Source organism: Dipodomys merriami, unplaced genomic scaffold (assembly GCF_024711535.1).
Source record: "Dipodomys merriami isolate MVZ:Mamm:240054 unplaced genomic scaffold, mDipMer1.0.p SCAF_184, whole genome shotgun sequence".
Classification (NCBI taxonomy): Eukaryota; Metazoa; Chordata; class Mammalia; order Rodentia; family Heteromyidae; genus Dipodomys; species Dipodomys merriami.
This window is the reverse complement of record NW_027203204.1, coordinates 2,196,909-2,216,863: the sequence shown is the minus strand read 5'-3', so window position 1 is coordinate 2,216,863 and position 19,955 is coordinate 2,196,909. Positions and strand designations below refer to the sequence as shown.

General features: G+C 42.1%; 1 protein-coding gene across 1 annotated transcript in view; it reads left to right on the top strand.

The window, feature by feature from the left end:
- The first annotated feature begins 441 nt into the window (after nt 1-441).
- The window catches only part of LOC138830143 (inactive heparanase-2), a 444,295-nt gene continuing 424,781 nt past the window's right edge, over nt 442-19,955 (top strand). The window contains exons 1-2 of the mRNA XM_070026578.1: nt 442-803; nt 4,009-4,166. Coding sequence (XP_069882679.1) covers nt 514-803; nt 4,009-4,166 — 448 coding nt within the window. The 5' untranslated portion in view covers nt 442-513. The remainder of the gene's footprint in view (nt 804-4,008; nt 4,167-19,955) is intronic.

The following is a 19,955-nucleotide window of genomic DNA, read 5'->3' as shown; positions in this document are numbered from 1 at the left end:
CCTCCAGCATAGGACAAGCCTGATGCAGTCTGGTGACTGCACTGTCCTCCCCAGCGCCTCCCAGGGAGGGAAGTAAAAACAAGCCCCGTACCCCAAGACAATTCCCCCTCCCCCTCCATCCTGACCCTAGAGGGTTAAATCAGGAGGGTACAACGCCACCCCTCCCTCCTACTTCCCGCCTCCCCCTCCACCCCTTACCTTTAAAAAAATGTTAAAAAAAATGTCTGCAGTCAAATCTCTTAAAGGGGCGGTGCTGGTGAACAGTACTTTTGGCACGAGTTGCTGAGAAGGCTGGCTAGGGGCGTGAGTTCGCTCCACCAGCACCAAAACACTAAAAAAAAAAAAAAAAAGGAAAAAAAGAGAGAGAGAGCTAACGAAAGAGAATGAGAGAGGGGGGGAAAGGAAGGGGGAAAAGGGGGGGGGGAGAAAGGCAGACAGACACACACTTTAGATAAGGACAATTAGTCACCGGCCAGACCCAGTAGGGAGAGAGGTTTAAATCAGAAGGATTTAATGAGGGTGCTCGGTGCCTTCCCCGAAGCCATGCCCTCCGGCAACTCCCGCCCCCCAGCCAGCCTAGCCTCCGTGGCTCTCTGCTTGGCTCTGTGGTTCCTTCTCCCCCTTTCTTCCCTAGCTGGAGACAGGAGACCCTTGTCTGTAGGTAGGACTTCAGGTTGGAAGGAAAAGACCCTGATTCTACTTGATGTGAGCACCAAGAACCCAGTCAGGACAGTCAATGAGAACTTCCTCTCTCTGCAGCTGGACCCCTCCATCATTCATGATGGCTGGCTCGATTTCTTAAGGTAAGGCAGGGGCTGCGATGGATCCTGGTTCACTTTGTTAAGTACCCTCCCTCCCTCTCATTCTCTTCCTATCCCCCCCCACCCCCACCATTCCAAAGAGGGCAGAAGAAGGAGAAGAAAATAAGCCAAGTGGATCTCTTGCTCTGTCTTTTCTTGTCACTCGAGAGAGAGAAAAGGGAGACTTTTCTCCTCCTGGAATATTTGCTGAGAGGCTGTAACTGGTGATTGAGAAAAGCAATGTTTTCTATTAAGATGCACATGTCTGCCATGCAGAAGGCATTTCAGAAACTTATCAGTTATGACTGAAAAAATGTTGTGCTTACATATAGCCACAATTAGCCTCCCCTTCTTCTGTTAGAAGAAAAAAAAAAAAAAGAACCAAGAGGTTTCAGGGCAGTTACAAAGTGAAGGGGGAAAAAATATCTGGGGCAACAAAGACCAGAGAGGAATGGAGTGTGCGTGTGTGTGTGTGCGTGTGCGTGTGTGTGTGTGTGTGTGTGTGTGTGTGTGTGTGTGGCAGAGAGCAAGTGTGCGTGTTCAATCGGGGATTGCACGAAAGTGGAATTTTCCACGCAGAGTGTCCACCCGTTGTCTCCCACTTTCCCAGACGGAAAACGAATTTCAGGAGAAGCTTGAGCGGTGGGCGAGTTGCTTTCGGAGTTAAAGAAATGATTTTAGATCCTCCGCTGTCATGTGTAGGCTGGAGGGCTTTTTTTTTTTTTTTTGCCAGGCGCTTTTTATAGACAAAATGAAATGCCTCCCCCGCCCGTGCCTCCTCCTTCAATCTTCTGCCATAACCGGCATCAGTTAGTTTTTCTTTAATGAAAAAACGAGCATCCTCGCTCAGCTCGTGGTGTACCTACGGGGAAGGGGGCTCTGCGGTTCTCAGGGGGAAGGTCCTGCGGTTGGAGTCCCGCACCGGCAGATGAGTAAAGCCGGGGGTTCCGATCTCCTTGGAATCTAATTGGATTCCCTTCCCCCCCTGGCTCCCCTCGTTATTTCTGTTCCACAGTCAGGCAGCCCCGATCCCTCGCCATCGGAGACAGAGTTGCACGGGTGGGGAAAAAACGTTCTCTGCAATATTAAATCCAAGTGTGGAGCTTAAAAAAAAAAATCCCTCCAAACTGGAACCTCATTGTGGGCGCCTCCACCCGAGCCCCGAGAGCTCTCAGCCCCTTCTTCTGTCCCCGAGGCCGCGTCCGGGGTGCGTCTGGCGTGAGTTCTTTTTTTCCACGCTCTGCGGAGTTGGGAGTGGGGCTCTCCGGGGTGCGCGCGCCCCTGCGCCCTCCGCGTCTCGGGGTCTCGGCTCCAGCCTCCCGCCGGCTCTGCGGCGGCGGCAGGTAGCGCGGGGGTGCCCCGTGAAGGGACTGTACCCCAAAGACCGAGGGGGGACCTCCGCCGCTGCCGAGGAGGCCGTTTCGGTTCCCGCGGGTGCGGCTGCTGGGAGGGCGGGAACAGCTCGGCTCCTCCAGGATTCCTCTCCCCCCCCCTCCCCCCCAGCTCTCCCTGGCAGCGAGAGCGCGCCTCTGAGCTCGTCCCGACGTGGGGGTGCGACTGAGGGTTTTCAAAATGCGCACCCCACGTGCGTTGCACTCTTCCAGCTGTGCGTACCCCACCGGGTTTCCTTTTTAAAAATCAGCTTGTTCACGCTAAATACTTGCCTGCAGCAGAAAGAAAGAAAGAAAGAAAGAAAGAAAGAAAGAAAGAAAGAAAGAAAGAAAGAAAGAAAGAAAGAAAGAAAGAAAGAAAGAAAGAAGGAAGGAAGGAAGGAAGGAAGGAAGGAAGGGAAAGAAAGAAAGAAAAAGATTTCTGAGAAACAGCTTTGGAGGATGGATGTGTTGATGGTGGGGCGCATTGCTTTGGCTTCTGGATAGTTTGGAGATGCGCGTTTACCTGGGGTTAGACTCGCGCGGGGACTTCCCGCGCTCGGCCGGCCCACGCGACGCCCTGACTGCGCGCACCCTGGAACTCGGTCCTGGAAGTCCCCAGCCGAAGGATTCCTCTTCGAGCCACGGGAACGCGTCTGCTCTTCGATTCTCTCTAAATGTGTGTGTGGGAGGGGTGGGGGGTGGAAGGGGGGGCTCCGCTTCTCTCTTTCTTGAATCTCTTGTAGGATGCCAACTTCTCCAATTTCCTGGAGACTCAGAGCCCGAACCAGCAAAGCGTTAAAAAAAAAACAAACTTCCAGATCCCGGAACTCAGAGCGTGAACAGCGTCCGCTTAGTTTCCCCCCTCTATTCTTTCCCAAAGTAGCTGCCTTTGGCTTAAAAAAAATTCAGTGGATGGAAATCTTCAACTTGCATGGCTGTCTGTCCATGCAGCTGTTCCACAAGTTTGTTTTTTTCTCCCATAGTTCACCCAATGTCGCTTCCTCGCGGCGCTTCCAAACCGCCCCAAGTGGGCAGGAAAAAAGAAAGAAAAAAAAAAGAGCAAAACTCAGGGGGGTAGAGAAGATGGTATCTTTCTTGAGAGCCGGCTGAGTGATGGCAGGGACAGAAAAGCTCGCGCTTTGGCTGTGATTCTGGGGCGGTGAGAACTTCCTCTGGGCATCGCTCTGCCCGGGAATTTGGGAAGCGATCTAGTTGGTAGGAATGAAATGAAAAAGGAAGCTCTTACTGGGGCATGCAAGCCAACAAAGTCGGAATCTACTTGCCCTCGGGCGCTGGGGCCTGGTTGAAGAGAGCCCAGGCCAGGTTTTACCTGCGCCGTGGAGGTTACGAAGTTCCTGGGGCCAGGCAAGCCTCGGCCGCCGACTGGCTGCGTGGAGGTCAGGCAGCCGTCGGGAAGGCCGGCGGTCCGCGCCCGGAGCGGCTCAGCCGGGAGCGCTTTCCTGGCAAGTGGCACGAGCCCTGTGACCGCGCCTTGGCCCTAGCTTCGCAGCACAAGTGTATTCCAGTCTCCACACACACAGTGCACACACACGATCGCTAAGGTTTTGGAAATCAGTCTGTTGGGCATTGGGGTGTCTGTGGGAGGGGGGCACTGCAGGCATCGGGGCGCAGGCGGCAGAGTCCCGAGATGATGGGGGTGGGGGTGGGGGGCAAAGCTAGGGAGCTGGGCGCGCGCGCACGCGAGCAACCCGGGGTCCGCACGGATGGAGGGGCGGGAGGGGTCGGCAGAGGATCTTAAGTCCGTGCCTGCGGTGCCCGGGCTGCTCCAGCCTTCTCCGGGGATCCTTTCCCCCTCTCTTTCTCTACCCCTGCAGCTCCAAGCGTCTGGTGACCCTGGCTCGGGGACTTTCGCCGGCCTTTCTGCGCTTCGGGGGCAAAAGGACCGACTTCCTGCAGTTCCAGAACTTGAGGAACCCGGCGAAAAGCCGCGGGGGTCCGGGTCCGGATTACTATCTCAAAAACTATGAGGATGGTGAGAAACTTGGTCCCCATTTTTGAAATCTGGGGACGGGAGAAAGCAGTGTGTGTGTGTGTGTGTGTGTGTGTGTGTGTGTGTGTGTGTGTGTGTGTGTGTATGTGTGTGTGTGTGTGTGTGTGTGTGTGTGTGTGTGTGTGTGTGTGTGTGTGTGTGTGTGTGTGTGTGTGTGTTGGTAGGGTCAGATTTGGAGGAGACCTTGATTGAAAGTTCCTGGAAAAAAAAAACCCGAGAGACAGCAGGCGAGGAGACCCACGATTCTGCACAAGCCCTTGTCCTGCCTGGCCGGCCTTTTGCTGGCGTTTTCCAAAGCCAGGAATTTCCAGGCAAAAACCAGGAGGTTAGTCCTGAGAAGGTGCAGGGGATGTCTTAAGAATATCCAGCCAGGTTCACAGTACTACTTAAGAGTCAGTCACATTTCATTCCAAAAGAAATTATAGGTACACGTGCCTTTGGGGTTTTCATATTTCCAGCCTTCCCAGGATAGAGCTAAGAGAGATTTAGCTTTTTAAAGCCCCCACTAATATTAGCAGGAATAATACTTCATAGATGGCTCTTTGTTGAGGAAAGCTTGAAAAAAAAATCTCCGCAGTAGGGTCTTCCTCCCTAGCACGAACCTCAAGTTCAGTTTCAAAATGGCATTGCAAATGTCAACTTGTTTTTTTTTTTTGGGGGGGGTCTTTACTGCCAGAATCAGATGGAAGAGGTTGGAAAAGCCCAACTTCTATTACAGTGTGCAAGGCCAAACATTAGGTTTGAACAGTCTCATTTTTACTAGAAGAAAAATGAAAATGGTATTTTAACTTTCTGCCGTAAAAGGTTTAGTATTAAGATGGATGGATTTTGTGTGTGGTCAGGATAGAGGTAGGTGAGAAGTGGTGTATCTCCATCCACTGAAGCTGTTGAAGTTGGATGGAAGAGGTTAAGTGTCTATTCTTGAAGGGTTTTTCTCTTTTTCTGAGTAAGCTACCGTTTTTTATTCTTAAAGGGCTGGGGGCAGTTTTCAAAGTCCCTAAGATTCCCCGTTACATCTGTCTTTATAAATCAGCTGCACAAGGAACTGTCCTTGTATTTTCCTGGATGTTACTAGGTAGGGTTCTGGAGAGGTGTTGGGATCTATTTCAGGGGTGGTGAGGGGAAAAAAAATCTTTTTTCCCCCTTTTTATTTTTAAAGACATGCAAGACAGAGAGGGTAAGGCTTATGGCTTCTGGAGTTTGAAGCTTCATTAAGACGTACTCTTTTATAACATTTGCTGAAGAGTGGAGGTGTTTAAGACTAGACTTTTTTTCTTTTTTTTTTTTTAAAGGTAAAAGCCATTGCTATAAAAAGGGAGATTGCAAGTAGATTCTGCTGTCATACAGCATAAAATACTGAAGGTAAAAGACAATCCTGAACAGCAGCGCAGAAGGTAATTTGACCCAGGGCCTTATAGCTCCCAGAGCCACTGTCAGCTCTGTGATCAGATACAAGAAAGGATATATTAATGGTTTTCCTGATGGGACAGTTCTTCAAATCTACTTAAACTGCTTCCTCTCTAGTTTGTAGGAAAACTTGTAAGAGCCTCAGGAATTTTTTTCTCAAGGGAGGGGGAAGAACATTTTAAGTTTTAGAAGTTGGCCCTTTCTCTTCCAAACTGTATCTAAGATTATATTACCTATTCATTAAAAACAATGCAATCTACTTTAAGTGAATGATACAATTTATTTCCTTTTGTCAAAGGAGAAGAAATGAGCATCACAGGGAGAAAAGAAATTAGCAGAGGCTATAATTTCATCGAAGTAAAGCAATTAGTAAGAGAAAACATCTGAAAAATCGTCTTCAGTTTTCTACCATTTCAGAAGTTAGTTCAAGATCAATCCTTTTTTTTCTTTTTCTTTTTCTTTTTCTGTCTGACTGGGGACTAAATGTCTGTAGGAATGTAGTTTTCACCACACTTGGAGAATAGAACTCTTCTATCCTGTTTTTTTTTTCATTCATTTTTATTAGCATATATTAACAATAGAAAGTAATAGGTTCCATTATCATATCTTTGTACCTAAATAGAATGTATGTTGATTACACTCTCACCTACTAAACCTTTCTTGCCTTTCCTAACCTCCTTCCACAGGTTCCTTCTTGCCAAACAGTCCCCTTCTTCTTTTCATGATTTTTTTTTTAAGTCTAGGTTTACATATGAAAGAAAATAAGCTGTATTTGTCTTTCCGAGTCTGGCTTATTTCTTTTTACTGATGATCTCCCATTCAGTCCACTTTCCTGAAAATGACATAATTTCATTCTTTATGGCTGAATAAAACTTCATTGTTTGTAGATACACATTTTCTTTATTCACTCATCTGTGGATGGTTACATTGACTGATCTTATAACTTTGCTATTGCAGATAGTGCTGCAAAATTTGGGCATTTCTCCCACATTTTCTCTTTATAAATATTCTCTAAATATTTGCAATGAGCAAATCTCTAGTTTTTAGATGTTTAGTTTCAAAATAATTTCTGCTTGTGGTTTAGGTGATGGCTTTAAGAAAAGTTTCCTTTTATATCTTCTTTTTCTTCGCTCTCTCTTTAAATCTAGACTACCTGGAGTTAATTCTTTTGAAACTTTCGTTAAAGTCAGTCCTTTTAGACACTAATCTGTTTTATTGCTGCTAGCTGAACTCCTTCTGATTTATGTCTCCCTGGTAATAAGATGCTCTGAACTATATCAGTATTTGAGGCCTTAGCAGACTTAAAGAGTAGGAATGCCCTATTTTCTGCCCTTTGATGCCTACATAGTCTTAAATCACCCTTATTGTCTTTGCTGCATGCTACATTGCAGAATCCAAGGCAAAAAAATTTTTGGTATGCTCTCAAAAATTTTGCAAATTGTAATACATACACACATATGTGTGTATATATATCTATATATGTATACATGTTACTTTTCAGCCAGTGATAAATATTATTATCATGAGCATCTTAAAATAATTAGGTCTTCTTAGTAAATGGTCTCATAATAAGCACTTGGCCAGCAAGGCACCTTATTAAAATGTGTTTACTTTACATAATACTGAATAACAATGTACATTTTAAGTAACAAGATATACCCACTGGCACTTTATGAAACTCAATAATATAGTGAAGAAAACATGGAATTTGGACTTAGAGAGCTTACAAGTTGGCCTGGCTCTATCACTTGCGAATGTGTGGCTCTGGGCTTACTTACTGCTTCTGGTTAACATGTGGATGCCGATAATACCTGCTGCGCATTGCTTCTGAGGAGACTCTAAGAGATGAGGTGTATAAAATATTTTTTTGGCTGCTAAGTACTATATGAAGGTTGCAGGGGCTTGCTTTTACTAAAGGAAACTTCTGGAAATGTATAACATTTATTTAAGGTTCTAAAGTAGAATTAAGTAGTAAGATTAGAAAAGATGGAAGTTCCTTCATTTGAGAGGATTGAGATAATATGGGCCTTGGGTGTTGGTGGCTCACGCCTGTAATCTTAGCTACTCAGGAGGCTGGGATCTGAAGATCTTGGTTAGAAGCCAGCCTGGGCAAGAAGTTTCATGAGACTCATCTCCAATTGAGCACCACCCTTACCCCCAAAACAAACAAACAAACAAAATCCCAAAACAACAAAGAAATAAATGAACAAAAACTAGCTGAAAGTGAAGCTGGAGTTGTGATTCAAAGTTGTACAGAACTAGCCTTGAGCAAAACAGCTCCTGTATGGTGCATAGGCCCTGAGTTCAAGTCCCAGGACAGGCACATGTGCGTTCACAAATACACACAAAACTCTAGGGGGGCGGGAGAGAGAGAGAGAAAGAGAGAGAGAGAGAGAGAGACAGAGACAGAGACAGAGACAGAGACCCACAGAGAGACAGAGAGAGAGAGAGAGAGAGAGAGAGCGAGAGAGCGAGAGAGCGAGAGAGAGAGAGAGAGAGAGAGAGAGAGAGAGAGAGAGAGAGAGAGAGAGAGAGAGAGAGAGAGAGAGAGGCACTAAAGTAGCAAGCCAGGTGAGAATTTAAGGCGGCTCTTTTTGTGTAATAATGAGAGAAGATTAATATTGTTGATCTTAGTTTTATTTTATACGAACATTAAAACAAACTGATGGTTCCAGATTGGGGGAAACCTCTACTTTTCTCCGGCCACATCATTCATGTTTCTACTCAGATGTAAATTTTTTGTTTTTGTTATTGTTTTCTTCTGAATTCATAATGTAATCAATAAGTCATGTGGCTTCCATTTTTCAACTAGCTTTTTGAGCCCATTGAAGCATTTGTTATTTTTTGTATCATTTTGGTATAGTATACTTGTTTCACTATGCTTAGGCAATCTGAATTCCATACAAACATGGTGTAATGGGGAAAGTATAAACTAGGTCAGGTTTTCTAACCCTAGGAATCTTACCTGAACCTCTCTTTGTCTCTGTTCTGTGTGATGTTATGCTTCGTTTGTTCCCAGGAAAGAAACCACTGGGTAATCTTTTGCTCTGACATTTATTTTGCTGCACTCTGCCCTTCTTGGTTATGTATTCAATGTGCTTTATTTGCATAACATTTCTTTATGGCCATAACCACATCTTTAATGAAGATGTGCACCATTTATTATGCACGTCAAAAGCTAGTTTAATATTTCTAAGATTTTTATATTCATCATATCCCTTTGCTTAAAAACATCAATTACCTTAGGATTGCCAGTAAAGTTTCCAAACTCTTCAATGTGGCATTCAAAGGTTTCCACATTTCAGTCTGTTTACTTTTCCTTCTCCATGATGTTTCCATAAACCTCTTAATCTACCCTTTCTGATTATTCACTTAAAGCACTTTCAAGCTGCTAACCCCATACTTCGGTAATTTTTTTTTTTTTTTTTTTTTACCAGTCTTTGGACTTGAACTCAGAGTTGGGCGCTGTCCCTGAGCTTCTTTTACTCAAGGCTAGCACTTTACCACTTGAGCCACAGTGCCGCTTCTGGCCTTTTTATGTGGTACTGAGGAATTGAACCCAGGGCTTCATGCATGCTAAGTAAACACTTCACCACTAAGCCACATTCCCAGATCCGACACCTTTGTTTGGCCGGTATATTTCTACCTTGGAACTCATTATCTTAGCTGTTCAAATCCCACCCCCCCACTCCATCCAATTCTTCAAGCCAGCAGATATTCATTAGTTGCACAAAGCTGTTCTGGAATGGGATGTTCTAGATGATCTTGTCTTACTGTTGTAGATTTTTGGTCTTCTCTTGGCCCTTTCTACCTTGTTTGATTTTTAACTTTAACACACACACACGCACACACACACACACACACACACACACACACACACACACATTTGCTTTACTTTTCCAATTATAATGCAAATTCATTATAATATAACTAATTATTGTATAAATGTCTAGTGTGGTGTATGCAATACAGTAAATCTTCAGCAAATATTCTTGGTTTCATCATAGTTTAAAAGCACTGTGAAAGGCCCTAGAAAATGGAAGTCATCAAGGAGGAAGTGAGTGAAGGCATACAACAAGAGACTCTAGTCACTTTTTGCCTTCATTACCTTTGCTCATGAAGTCAGCTCTTAACGCTTATTTTAATGACATTGTTAATTATTTTAACCACCCACTTTGGTCCTCACAGTTGTCTGGTTGGTTTCAGCCTACGCATTAAATTAACTTCACCATTAAAAATTCTGTGGCCTTGCACTGGGGCTACAGTATTTTTTCCTCCTCACATCTGCTTCTTTTTTGCCTTTACTTTTGTTTTCTCTTTTTGGGCCTATGTGATTTCTCTTCTAATTTTCTTGTTCCCAATGTAACATTGCTTTACCACAACTTTCAAAGACTTCTCATCTGAGAGCTCCTGAAATCCTAAATGATTAGTGTGAGTGTACTTTGTTTTTGTTTTTTTGCTGGTCTTGGGGCTTGAACTCATGGCCTTGGCACCAACCCTGAGCCTCTTTTGCTCAAGGCTAGTGCTCTCCCACTTGAGCCATAGCTCCACTTCCATGTGAGTGTACTTTGTAAATTCTAAGACACAACTATTATTATTGCTCCATTTTCTCCAGGAAAGTTTTCCAGTTTTTATGGAGGTGGGAGTTAATTTCTTTTCTTTTGATTCGTATTTTCTCACTGAAGACACATGGTATAAAAATGGCACACTGCCAAAATACATATTTGCCTTGAAAAATCCACAATTCCTTATCTCATCCTATTTTACAGAATGGTTCTTGAAATTAAGGTACACATATAACAACAATATTTATTACTTCCTCACTCTATGCTTAATTTCATGCTGGACAAAGGATGGTAGGACACAAAATAAATAAAAGATACTATTCCAAATCACCATGAGGGCATAGTAATTGATTTTGGTAAAAGCCACTAAATATTGTTGAAATGAACAGGTGAAACTTTACAGCAAATCACGGCATTTGTACAGCCTCAAAGTATCTCTCACGATAGATTTTTATATATTAATCCCATAACATTTATTAGTAACTGTTTTAGTATATATCCACAGATTCTCTTTCTTTGTGGAGAGTAACACAAAGATAATGTAGAAAGAAGAGGAGCCAGATAGAACAAATATAGAGTATAGTATGGAGACAAGTGCTGGCTAGATCTAGGAAGGAGTTAGGGTAGACCTAAGAAAGTTGGGTAGATAGTAGAGAAGAAGAGACATAAGAGGACATTCAGTTCAAGAGAAAGGGCACAGGACAAAACCTAGCATGTATTTGGCAGTAAAAAGGCCAGTGCGGCTGCATAGAAAATGCATGTTAGAAATAGACTTAGTTCATGTATTGGAAATATGTCAGATTTTTTCTTACAAAAGCATATTTGTTCATTTTTGTTAATTTAGAAATGATTCCTAATTAATTAAAGAAACAATATAAAAATTAAGTACATGTTAGAAATCACCCATCATCAAAATTCATACTGGTTAGAACTATCTCTAAACTGAGTTGAAAGATTTTTTCGAACATATTTTTGTTAGTTCTAAAACATGTAATAAAAAAGAAAAAATGTGTACAGGTATGTAGAAAAGTTTAGTCAATTCAATCTAGATCAAATTATAGAAATCTTTCATTTTAGGTATAGTAGAATATAGTTGGTCCTATAGGAAAAAAGAAGTCATCATTTCTTTTACTGAGAAGGGGGGAAGGACACTTCTTTCAGTCTCTCTGCCTTCCTCCTCCTTTCCCCTCCCCTCCCTTTCTCTCTCCCCCTTCCTTCCCTCCCTCCCTCCTCCTTCTTCCTTCCCTCCTTTCCTTTCTTTTCTTCCTTTCTTTTGTGGTATGGAGATGGAACCAGGACTTTGGCTTAAGCTGGGTGAGGGCTTTACCATGGAGCTACATCCTTAGCTCAAAGACAAATTTTCAAAGTGAGTTTTCCATGGCACTTTTCTTTCCCCATCTTCCTTCTCCCATTCATGTTCACTAGTTAAAGTGTCTTATAAGTAACCACACTTAACAAAGTTTAAGGTATGAAACATTCTTAAAAGGCGCATAATTTAGAACAGTATTATTAATTAGATTCTTAAAATGCAGGGCTTATAAAATAAGAAAAGCTTTTTACATTGCTGGGTAATTCTCATGTACCCTTGTAGCACAAACAAAACTTAGTGTTTTATAGTATTTGCTCATTTACTCATTAGAAGGTATCAATTACTAGGTATTTGTTTTTTTTCCCCCTTTAATATAAGGGATTGAATTCAGGGCTTCACACAAACTAGGCAAAATATTCTATCACAGAGATATGTTTTCCAGACCTTTTAAAATTATATTTTGAGACAGGTTCTCACAAAGTTTCCGGGCTGCACTTGAACTTGTGATCATCTAGCTTCAGTCTCCTGAGTAGGTGGGATCACAAGCATGGTTCACTATGTCTGGATTCAGGCCTGTGTTTGACACTGAGTCAGGAAAATGAGTGAGGTCCAAATATCATTATTAAATCATGTACTACTATTTTTTGTGTGGGGGAGGGTCACTTTAGCAATATCATCCAAAAGCACATGTTTAGGTGTAAGGAAAGCTTCTACGCCAACTTTATCATGGCATTTTGCAGTTTGCCAGTAACTTTTGGGGGATTTGATGCAACTTAATGTTGTATTTAAGGGCATTTGTAATCATCAGATGTGTTATATAGGTATGTTTTATTCTGTGTTTTGGAAACAAAGTGAATGTATTTTCTGTAATGTCATTGAAATTTGTTTCCTCGGCTCTGAATGTGAGCTGTAGGACAGCAACCTACAGTACTTACCATGTTATTTAATCACAACTAGTCATTGTCGGGTTGTACATATGCTGGATATGGTAGAGCTCAGGAAACACTGGCCGCTTGCTTGGGAAGGTGGCTTAATTAATTTCAATGCATCAGAAAAGCCAGTACACAAATCTTTCAATGATGGCTACTTTTGTATAATTTGTTATTTGGTCTTGGGAAACATAGGTAATTCATCACATTTCTTGTAAAACATAAAACTGTGAGTAAATTTCTCATTTAAATTTTCCTAAGTCCTGAGAGATGGTGATCTTAGAGGAAAAGAAAAAGAAGAAGAAGAAAAAAAAAAAAGGAACACCACCCCACCCCACTATTTCTTTCCGTTTCCTGGGCCTATTTAGTCTGCCAGTCTCATGGTGTGGGCTCAGGGAGTCAGGAACCTCTTCTGAGAATTCTTCATCGATCTTACTCTCAATGCTTCTTCATATCTATATGAACTTTTCAGCTGTCTTAATGGATTAGAACTGTGAGCAGTGTGTGTGTGTGTGTGTGTGTGTGTGTGTGTGTGTGTGTGTGTGTGTGTGTGTGTGTGTACTTGTGAGACAGAGAGAGGTAGGCCGGTGGGAGGGTTGGAGAGAGACAAAGGGGAAACTGGATATGGGAATGAGCAAATGGTGATTTAGGCAAAGTACACATTTCTAGAGTAGTGAGCTGTACCATTCAAGGTATAAATTCTTTGTACAAATTTGTTAGTCTTTTTATCCTTTGGTTTTCATGATCTCATTGAATTGGATTAAATTCCATTCAGTTTGTTTTAAACTTCAGTACAGTAAAAACGACCAGTAATTTTTCTCAAATCCATAAATAGTTTTTAATTATTAATGATTTTTACCAGGATTGTCCTAGATACGGAGGCACGAAGAGGAAAAAACCATGAACTTCATTTTCAAAGTGCTTTGGTCCTACATATTCAATATATAATTTCTTATTGTTCTACAATATAATCTTTCCACATTAATCAGACTAATCTTTGTCTCCAAGGATGGACAGTGAAGTTGGAAGCTGGGAAAAGATAAACTACTCAGATTTAGGTCATTATTTCTGAAATAACTATGAGAGAATCAATGTTTTTCTACAGCTTAATAACATAAAAATATAATAATTGTATTACCTAATATTATTGAGAGCTTTATGTGTCAGGTCTCGTTTAAACAGTTTGCATGCATTAACACATCTAATTTGCTTATGAACACTTTGAGGTAAGTCTTGTTTATTTCATTTGCCAGGTGGGGAAACTGAGGCACAGAACAGAGGGCCGAAGGCCCCTTAGTTAATGAGTTGTGGAGCTGCTCCCAGTTATTAAACCTGTAGGCTTACATTTTGCTATGAGTGTCACAAGGAGACTTCCATCCTCATCTCAGTTCTTGTACTGAGTGCTGTCAGGCTAGTTGTTAATTCTCTTGAAACTTTCCTATGCTGTGAAAAGAAGAAAACTAACCCTGTGGGGTACATATAGTGTCTGATTATAATATTCTCTGAATTCCAGATCTCCTCAGATCGGTCCTGGGGCTTTAACTTAGGGTCTGGGTGCCATCATTGAGCTTTTTCATTAAAGGCTACTGCTCTACCTCTTAAGCCACAGATCCATTTCCAGCTTATTTTGGTGGTTAGAGATAAGAGTCTTATGGGCTTTTCTGACCAGGTTGACTTTGAATCATGATCCTCAGATCTTAGCCTCCTGAGTAGTTAGGATTACAGGCGTGAGCCACCAGGGCCTGGACCTATAATCACTTTTCATCATGTGACTTCTTGTTTTTTCTGACCTTTTACAACACATACAGATGTATATAAAATTGTAAACATTTAGTGGTAGCCTATTGTATACTTACCTGGAAAACCTTTTAGTTGGTAATTTTGATATGTTTTTCTTTTCTTTCCTTTTTTAAAAAAATGTTTTAGTTTCCTTATTTATTTTTCCCTCCAATATTTTCATTTATGTTTAAAAATTATTTTTAAAAATTATTTTTAAGTAGTTGTGCAAAGGGGTTTCAGTTTAACACATAAGTTTATGACTATAATGCTTGGTTCCATTCTCAATTGCTAAAGAGTATTCTGAATTTGGATGAGCTGTAATAACTATTTTCTTTCATTGTTTCTTCTTTGTTTATAAAAAACCTGTTTGCTGTTTGTCTATAATTTCTAGCAAAGCAGTGTTGAAGTCTTGTATTTCTCTCTCCACATTAAAACTTGACCTAAATTGCTTTTTCCTCTAACATCTTTTTTTTCTTTCTTTTTTTTTTTTTTTACACACTCATACTCATCTTAAATGTCAAGAAAATGGTTACAGTAAAACTAATCCCAAACTAATCATGCTTCAAAGTTTGGTTTCTTTTTACTAACTGAAGTGCTTTATAAAGCTTTGGATATAGACAGAAAGTGACACTACAAATGTTTTGACTCTTTGTTCAAATAGTACAGAACTGTGATGTGAAGGAAATCCCAGCTGCAGGCTTCCCGATGCCCTTTCTGTGTTGCTTGTCTCCTTGAAGCTGCTTTATGAATTTAACTACTAGTCAGCCTGAGAAGAGATTTATAAAGACCTGGCATAAGGCTTAGGTTTAAAAAATAAAGAAGGCAAAATATACTCATTTTGAATAGCTTCTTGGCCAGTCAAGGAAAGACATAATTGCACTTTACATTCTTACCGTTCTTCTAACAGTAATGTACAGAAGTTGTATTTGATGTAGGTTTCTCCGTTTTGTGAGAAAACAGACTCATAGGGGCTGGGAAGGTGGCTCAGTGGTAGAGTGCTTGCCTTGCATGCTCAAGGCCCTAGGTTCGATTCCTCAGCACCACATAAGCAAAAAGAAAAAAGCCGGAAGTGGCGCTGTGGCTCAAGTGGTAGAGCACTAGCCTTGAGCTGAAGAGCTGAGGGACAGCGCCCAAGCCCAGAGTTCAGGCCCCATGACCGGACCCCCCCCCCCCAAAAAAAAAGAAAAAGAAAACAGACTCATAGAAGTAATATGACCAAGTGTATGTGGTGGGATTACAATTTAGTACTTCTAGTCTGGCACTCTTGTTTGTTTTTTTGGGGGGGGGTCTGGTGATGGGGCCTGAACTCTGGGCCTGGGCGCTGTCCCTCAGCTCTTCAGCTCAAGGCTAGCACAATACCACTTGAGCCACAGTGCCACTTTTGGCTTTTTTCTTTTTGCTTATGTGGTGCTGAGGAATCGAACCCAGGGCCTCATGCATGCAAGGCAAGTGCTTTACCACTGAGCCAGCTACCTTCCCAGCCCCTGGCACTCTTGTTTTTGTGCCAGGGCTTGAACTCAGGGCTTCATGCTCTCACTTGGCTTTTTTTTTCCCTCCCCACTCAAAAATGGTGTTCTCAATCACTTGAGCCACACCTCCACTTTTGGTTAATTAAAGGGTCTTACAGACTTTTCTGCCCTCGCTGGGTTTGAACTGTGAGCCTCAGATCTCAGCCTTGTGAGCATAGCTAGGATTACTGGCATGAGCCGCTAGCACCCAGCTAAGCCTGACATCTGTAAATGAAGTATACCAACTAAAGGTCATCCCTCCACTCGGCTGGAATGAACTAAGATAGGTACTTGTGTTCTGCAGTGGTAGACTATTCTGAATGGAGGTCATCTGGGAGCTAGACAGGTTCTTTGGTTTTTTTTTTTAAGGGGTGCTGTGTGCTTGTTGGTGTCCTGGGTTCAATTTAATCCTTGATAGCTTCATGATTTTGAACTGTTCTTCACTGACAAACTTTTAAGAAGCTGCAGAATGCAGTTCTCAAAGACCTAGGATTTAAATCCCAGAATCCCTTCAAACGGAGCCTCAAGTCCAAGGTGAGGTGATGATTAGTCTAGAGAACTGGACAGAGGGATTTTGAGAGGGGTCTGCAGGATGCCAGTATCATTGAGACTTTCAACAAAGAACTGAAAGACTTTTAAATGTAGACATTCATTAGCAATCACAATGTGCTCAGTGAAAGGGAGGAAGTATCTATTTCATTTGCTACACCAGAGGCCCATAGTGAGTAGGCAGAGAGGAGGAAATAGAACTTTCTGGTGACACGGTGACTAAACCATGCATGCTTAAAAATGCATGTAGTCACCACTGAGATAAATCTTCGTGTATCTCTCAGTGGTCTGATAGGTATGCTCTTCTCAGGGTGTTTATTTTCTGGTAATTGTTGGAAAAATCAGATTGTGGGCTTATTCGTCTGGCCATTATGAATCCCCTTTGGTTGGAAGAGCGAACTTAAAGCAAATCCAATGTGATGTGAATTCAAAAGGAATGACAGGCCAGGCGGGGCCAACTTAAAATCCACAGGTGAAACCAAGCACGTAACCTAAAACCATTGGGGAAAAAAATAAATACTATTGTTTCATAGAACATTTGCAGAAGCAAATGAATGGCACTCCAGTCCAAAGGTCAGGATTTTCAACAACTTCCAGCCGAAAACTTACACTTATTAAATGTCTTCACCAGCGGTTTTTGTGTTAGCGGATGACTGAGGTCTTTTGTTTTCTTCTATTTTCCTTGTGGCAATGAAGGTGAAGTTTAGAAAGCGTTCCAAATGAAATTTCTCATAGAAAGTTATAAGCACAGGTTTTAAGTTTTCATCACCTAAAGGTAGAACAGACCCATTGAAGACTGGGGGGGGTGGGGTGGCGAGGGCTGAGTAGGGGTGGGGAGAGTGGAGGACACATGTGGTGTGGATCAAGAACCAACATAAATTAGGAAGGTGTGGTAAGAGGGATTTCCTGTGTTACAGAACTGCTGAAAGCGTCTTCCCCTCACTGTTTCCATCAATACATTCCCAGTGAAGGTGCTGGCCTGTCTGACACCTGGCCCAGGTGGTTTGCCCCATTCTTGACACTGAGCTGCCTTGTAGCTGAAATCAATAGTTTTCAGCCAGGAAAAACTTGTCCTTGCGGATAATGTATTCTTTGATTGTGGCAGGTGCTTACCTGTAGTAATAGGCCTACACAATCCAACCCTGTATATTTTATTTTATTTTTTGTCGGTCTAGGGCTTGAACTTAGGGCCTGGGCACTGAGTTACTGAGCTTTTGTGCTCAAGATGAGCGCTCTACCACTTTGAGCCACAGCTTCACTTCTGTTCTTTTGAGTGGTTAATTGGAGATAAGAGTCTCACAAGGACTTTACAGCCTGGGCTGGCTTTGAACTATGATCCTCAGACCTCAGCTTCCTGAGTAGTTAGGATTACAGGAGTGAGTCACCAGCATACAGCTGGAGCCTACACTTTGTTTTTTTTTTTTTTTTAAATCTCTGTTGTATTTATTGCTAAGTTACCAGATCTGATAATAACAACAAACACGGAATGAGCATTCAGATGACCCAACTACTAGACCAACAGTCTTTGTGAAAGTGATCAGATTTGGTTCTCACACTCCCTTAGAGCAAGTATTCTGAATTGTCCCATGTGATGGAAGCTTAGCTAGGCTAATCACTGGTCCCGTTTCTGATTGTCCACTAGAATTAGGAAAGACAACTTAAAAAAATTATTGAGTCTTAGGCCAAAGAAACAAATCTCCAAGCTGTAATTTCAGTGTTCCAATGTAAAGCAATCTCCCCAGGTGGTTGGAACATGCCTACCAGGGTAAGAACCTGTGGATTAAATGATTTATCTAAGACAACCCGGGATGGTCTGTACTGATAGTCAAATTGAGAGCCCACCTGTAGTCAATGGGAACAGGATGCTTAAACCATTTTTTTTTTTGGTCGGTCATGGGGCTTGAACTCTGGGCTTGGGTGCTATCCCTGCACTCTTCAGCTCAAGGTGAGCACTCTACCGCTTGAGCCACAGCACCACTTCTGGCCTTTTCTGCTTATGTGGTGCTGAGGAATCAAATTCAGGGCCTCATGTATGCAAGGCAAGCACTCTACTACGGAGCCACCTTCCCAGCCCAAGACTTGAGGAATTCTCATCTATCAAGTAGAGAGGTGGTTTAATTGTTAAATTCATGGGTTATCAAAACTCTTTTCTCCTTTTCATAAAGGAGCTGATCCAGAAGTTCAGGGAGGTGAGAAATATCAAGAAATCCAGACATTTTCACAGTTAAAATGTTTCTTCAGGGAGGCACCTCCTAGATACCAGCTTTGCAACAGGCTTCCTTTGAGCGTACAGAGATGTATGGCACATGGGCCTTCCCTTTTAGAACTTGCTTTTGTGGGAAAAATTACAGACTATATCATGACTTGGCAGAAATATGACCAAATTACTGAGAAAGAAGCAATAAAGTGCATTTGAAAGAAGACATGTGAGGAAGATCTCACAGGTGTCCTGACGCAAATTCTTTCTGTTCTTTAATTATAAATGAGCGCTTTAGGGCAGCAGGTCAGTAGTTTTACCTGAGTTTCAGAATGGCCTTAGGAGGTGAAGGTTAAGGGTCCAGGTGATTCTGTGTGTTGTTTTCTTTTGTTTGTTTTTGTTGGTCATGGGGCCTGAACTCCGGACTTGGGCGCTGTCCCTCAGCTCTTCAGCTCAAGGCGAGCACTCTACCACTTGAGCCACAGCACCACTACTGGTTTTTTTATCTGCTTATATGGTGCTGAGGAATCGAACCCAGGGCCAAATGCATGCAAGACAAGTACTCTTACCACTGAGCCACCTTCCCAGCCTCGATTCTGTATTTTTTAAAATCAAGTGAGTCTTATTAATTAATATATATACATATATATAAGATCAAGTGTATTTCTTGTGAAGTATGTATAACAACATGAGCCTTCACTTATTGAATACTTGCAATGTGCTTGTCAACTGGGCTAGAAACTTTATAAGCATTGGCTCTATTAACCCATTTCTTTATTACAGAAACAGCATTATCCAGATATAATTTACACTGGGCACAGCTCTATGATTTAAACTTTACAACTCAGTAACTTTTAGTCTATGTATAAGGCTGAGTATTCACTCACCACAGTTTCCAAACCTGCAGCCATTAACCATTTCCTCGAAACCCCCTGTCTCCTCAGTCCCATACCAGACAACCACCATTCTTCTACCTTTTTTCTCCTTGGCTAGATCCTTTGTGATGGAGTTGCTTATCCTCACTTTCCTTAACTGCTGAGTTACGTACCCCTATGTGACTATACCCCATGCTATTTATTTATCAGCTGAGTGAGCACTTGAATTCCGGAACACTTGTAGAAAAGTTTCTGTGGAGACCTGTGATTTTCTTTTCCTAGGATATATACCAGGAAGTGAATGTGCATGCTTAGCCACATGGCAGTTGTATGAAAGAACTACTTCTTGTGGTGATACCAGTTTACTTTTGAAATGCTAGCAGGGTATACACTGTTAACGCTTTCAATTTCCTATGTTTTTTGTCAACACTTGTTATTTTTTTCTTTTTGATTCTAGCTCTCTGAGTGCTTGTGAAATGTTATCTCATTGTGGTTTGGTTTACATCGTCCTGGTGGGTAATGGTGTTAATTTAAGAATCTTTCCTGTGCGTCTTGGCTATTGGTTATGTCTTCTTTGGGGAAATAGCCAAACAAATCCTTTGCCCATTTTAAATGGTTAGAATTTAGCAATAAAAAGAAAACAAGACTTAAGA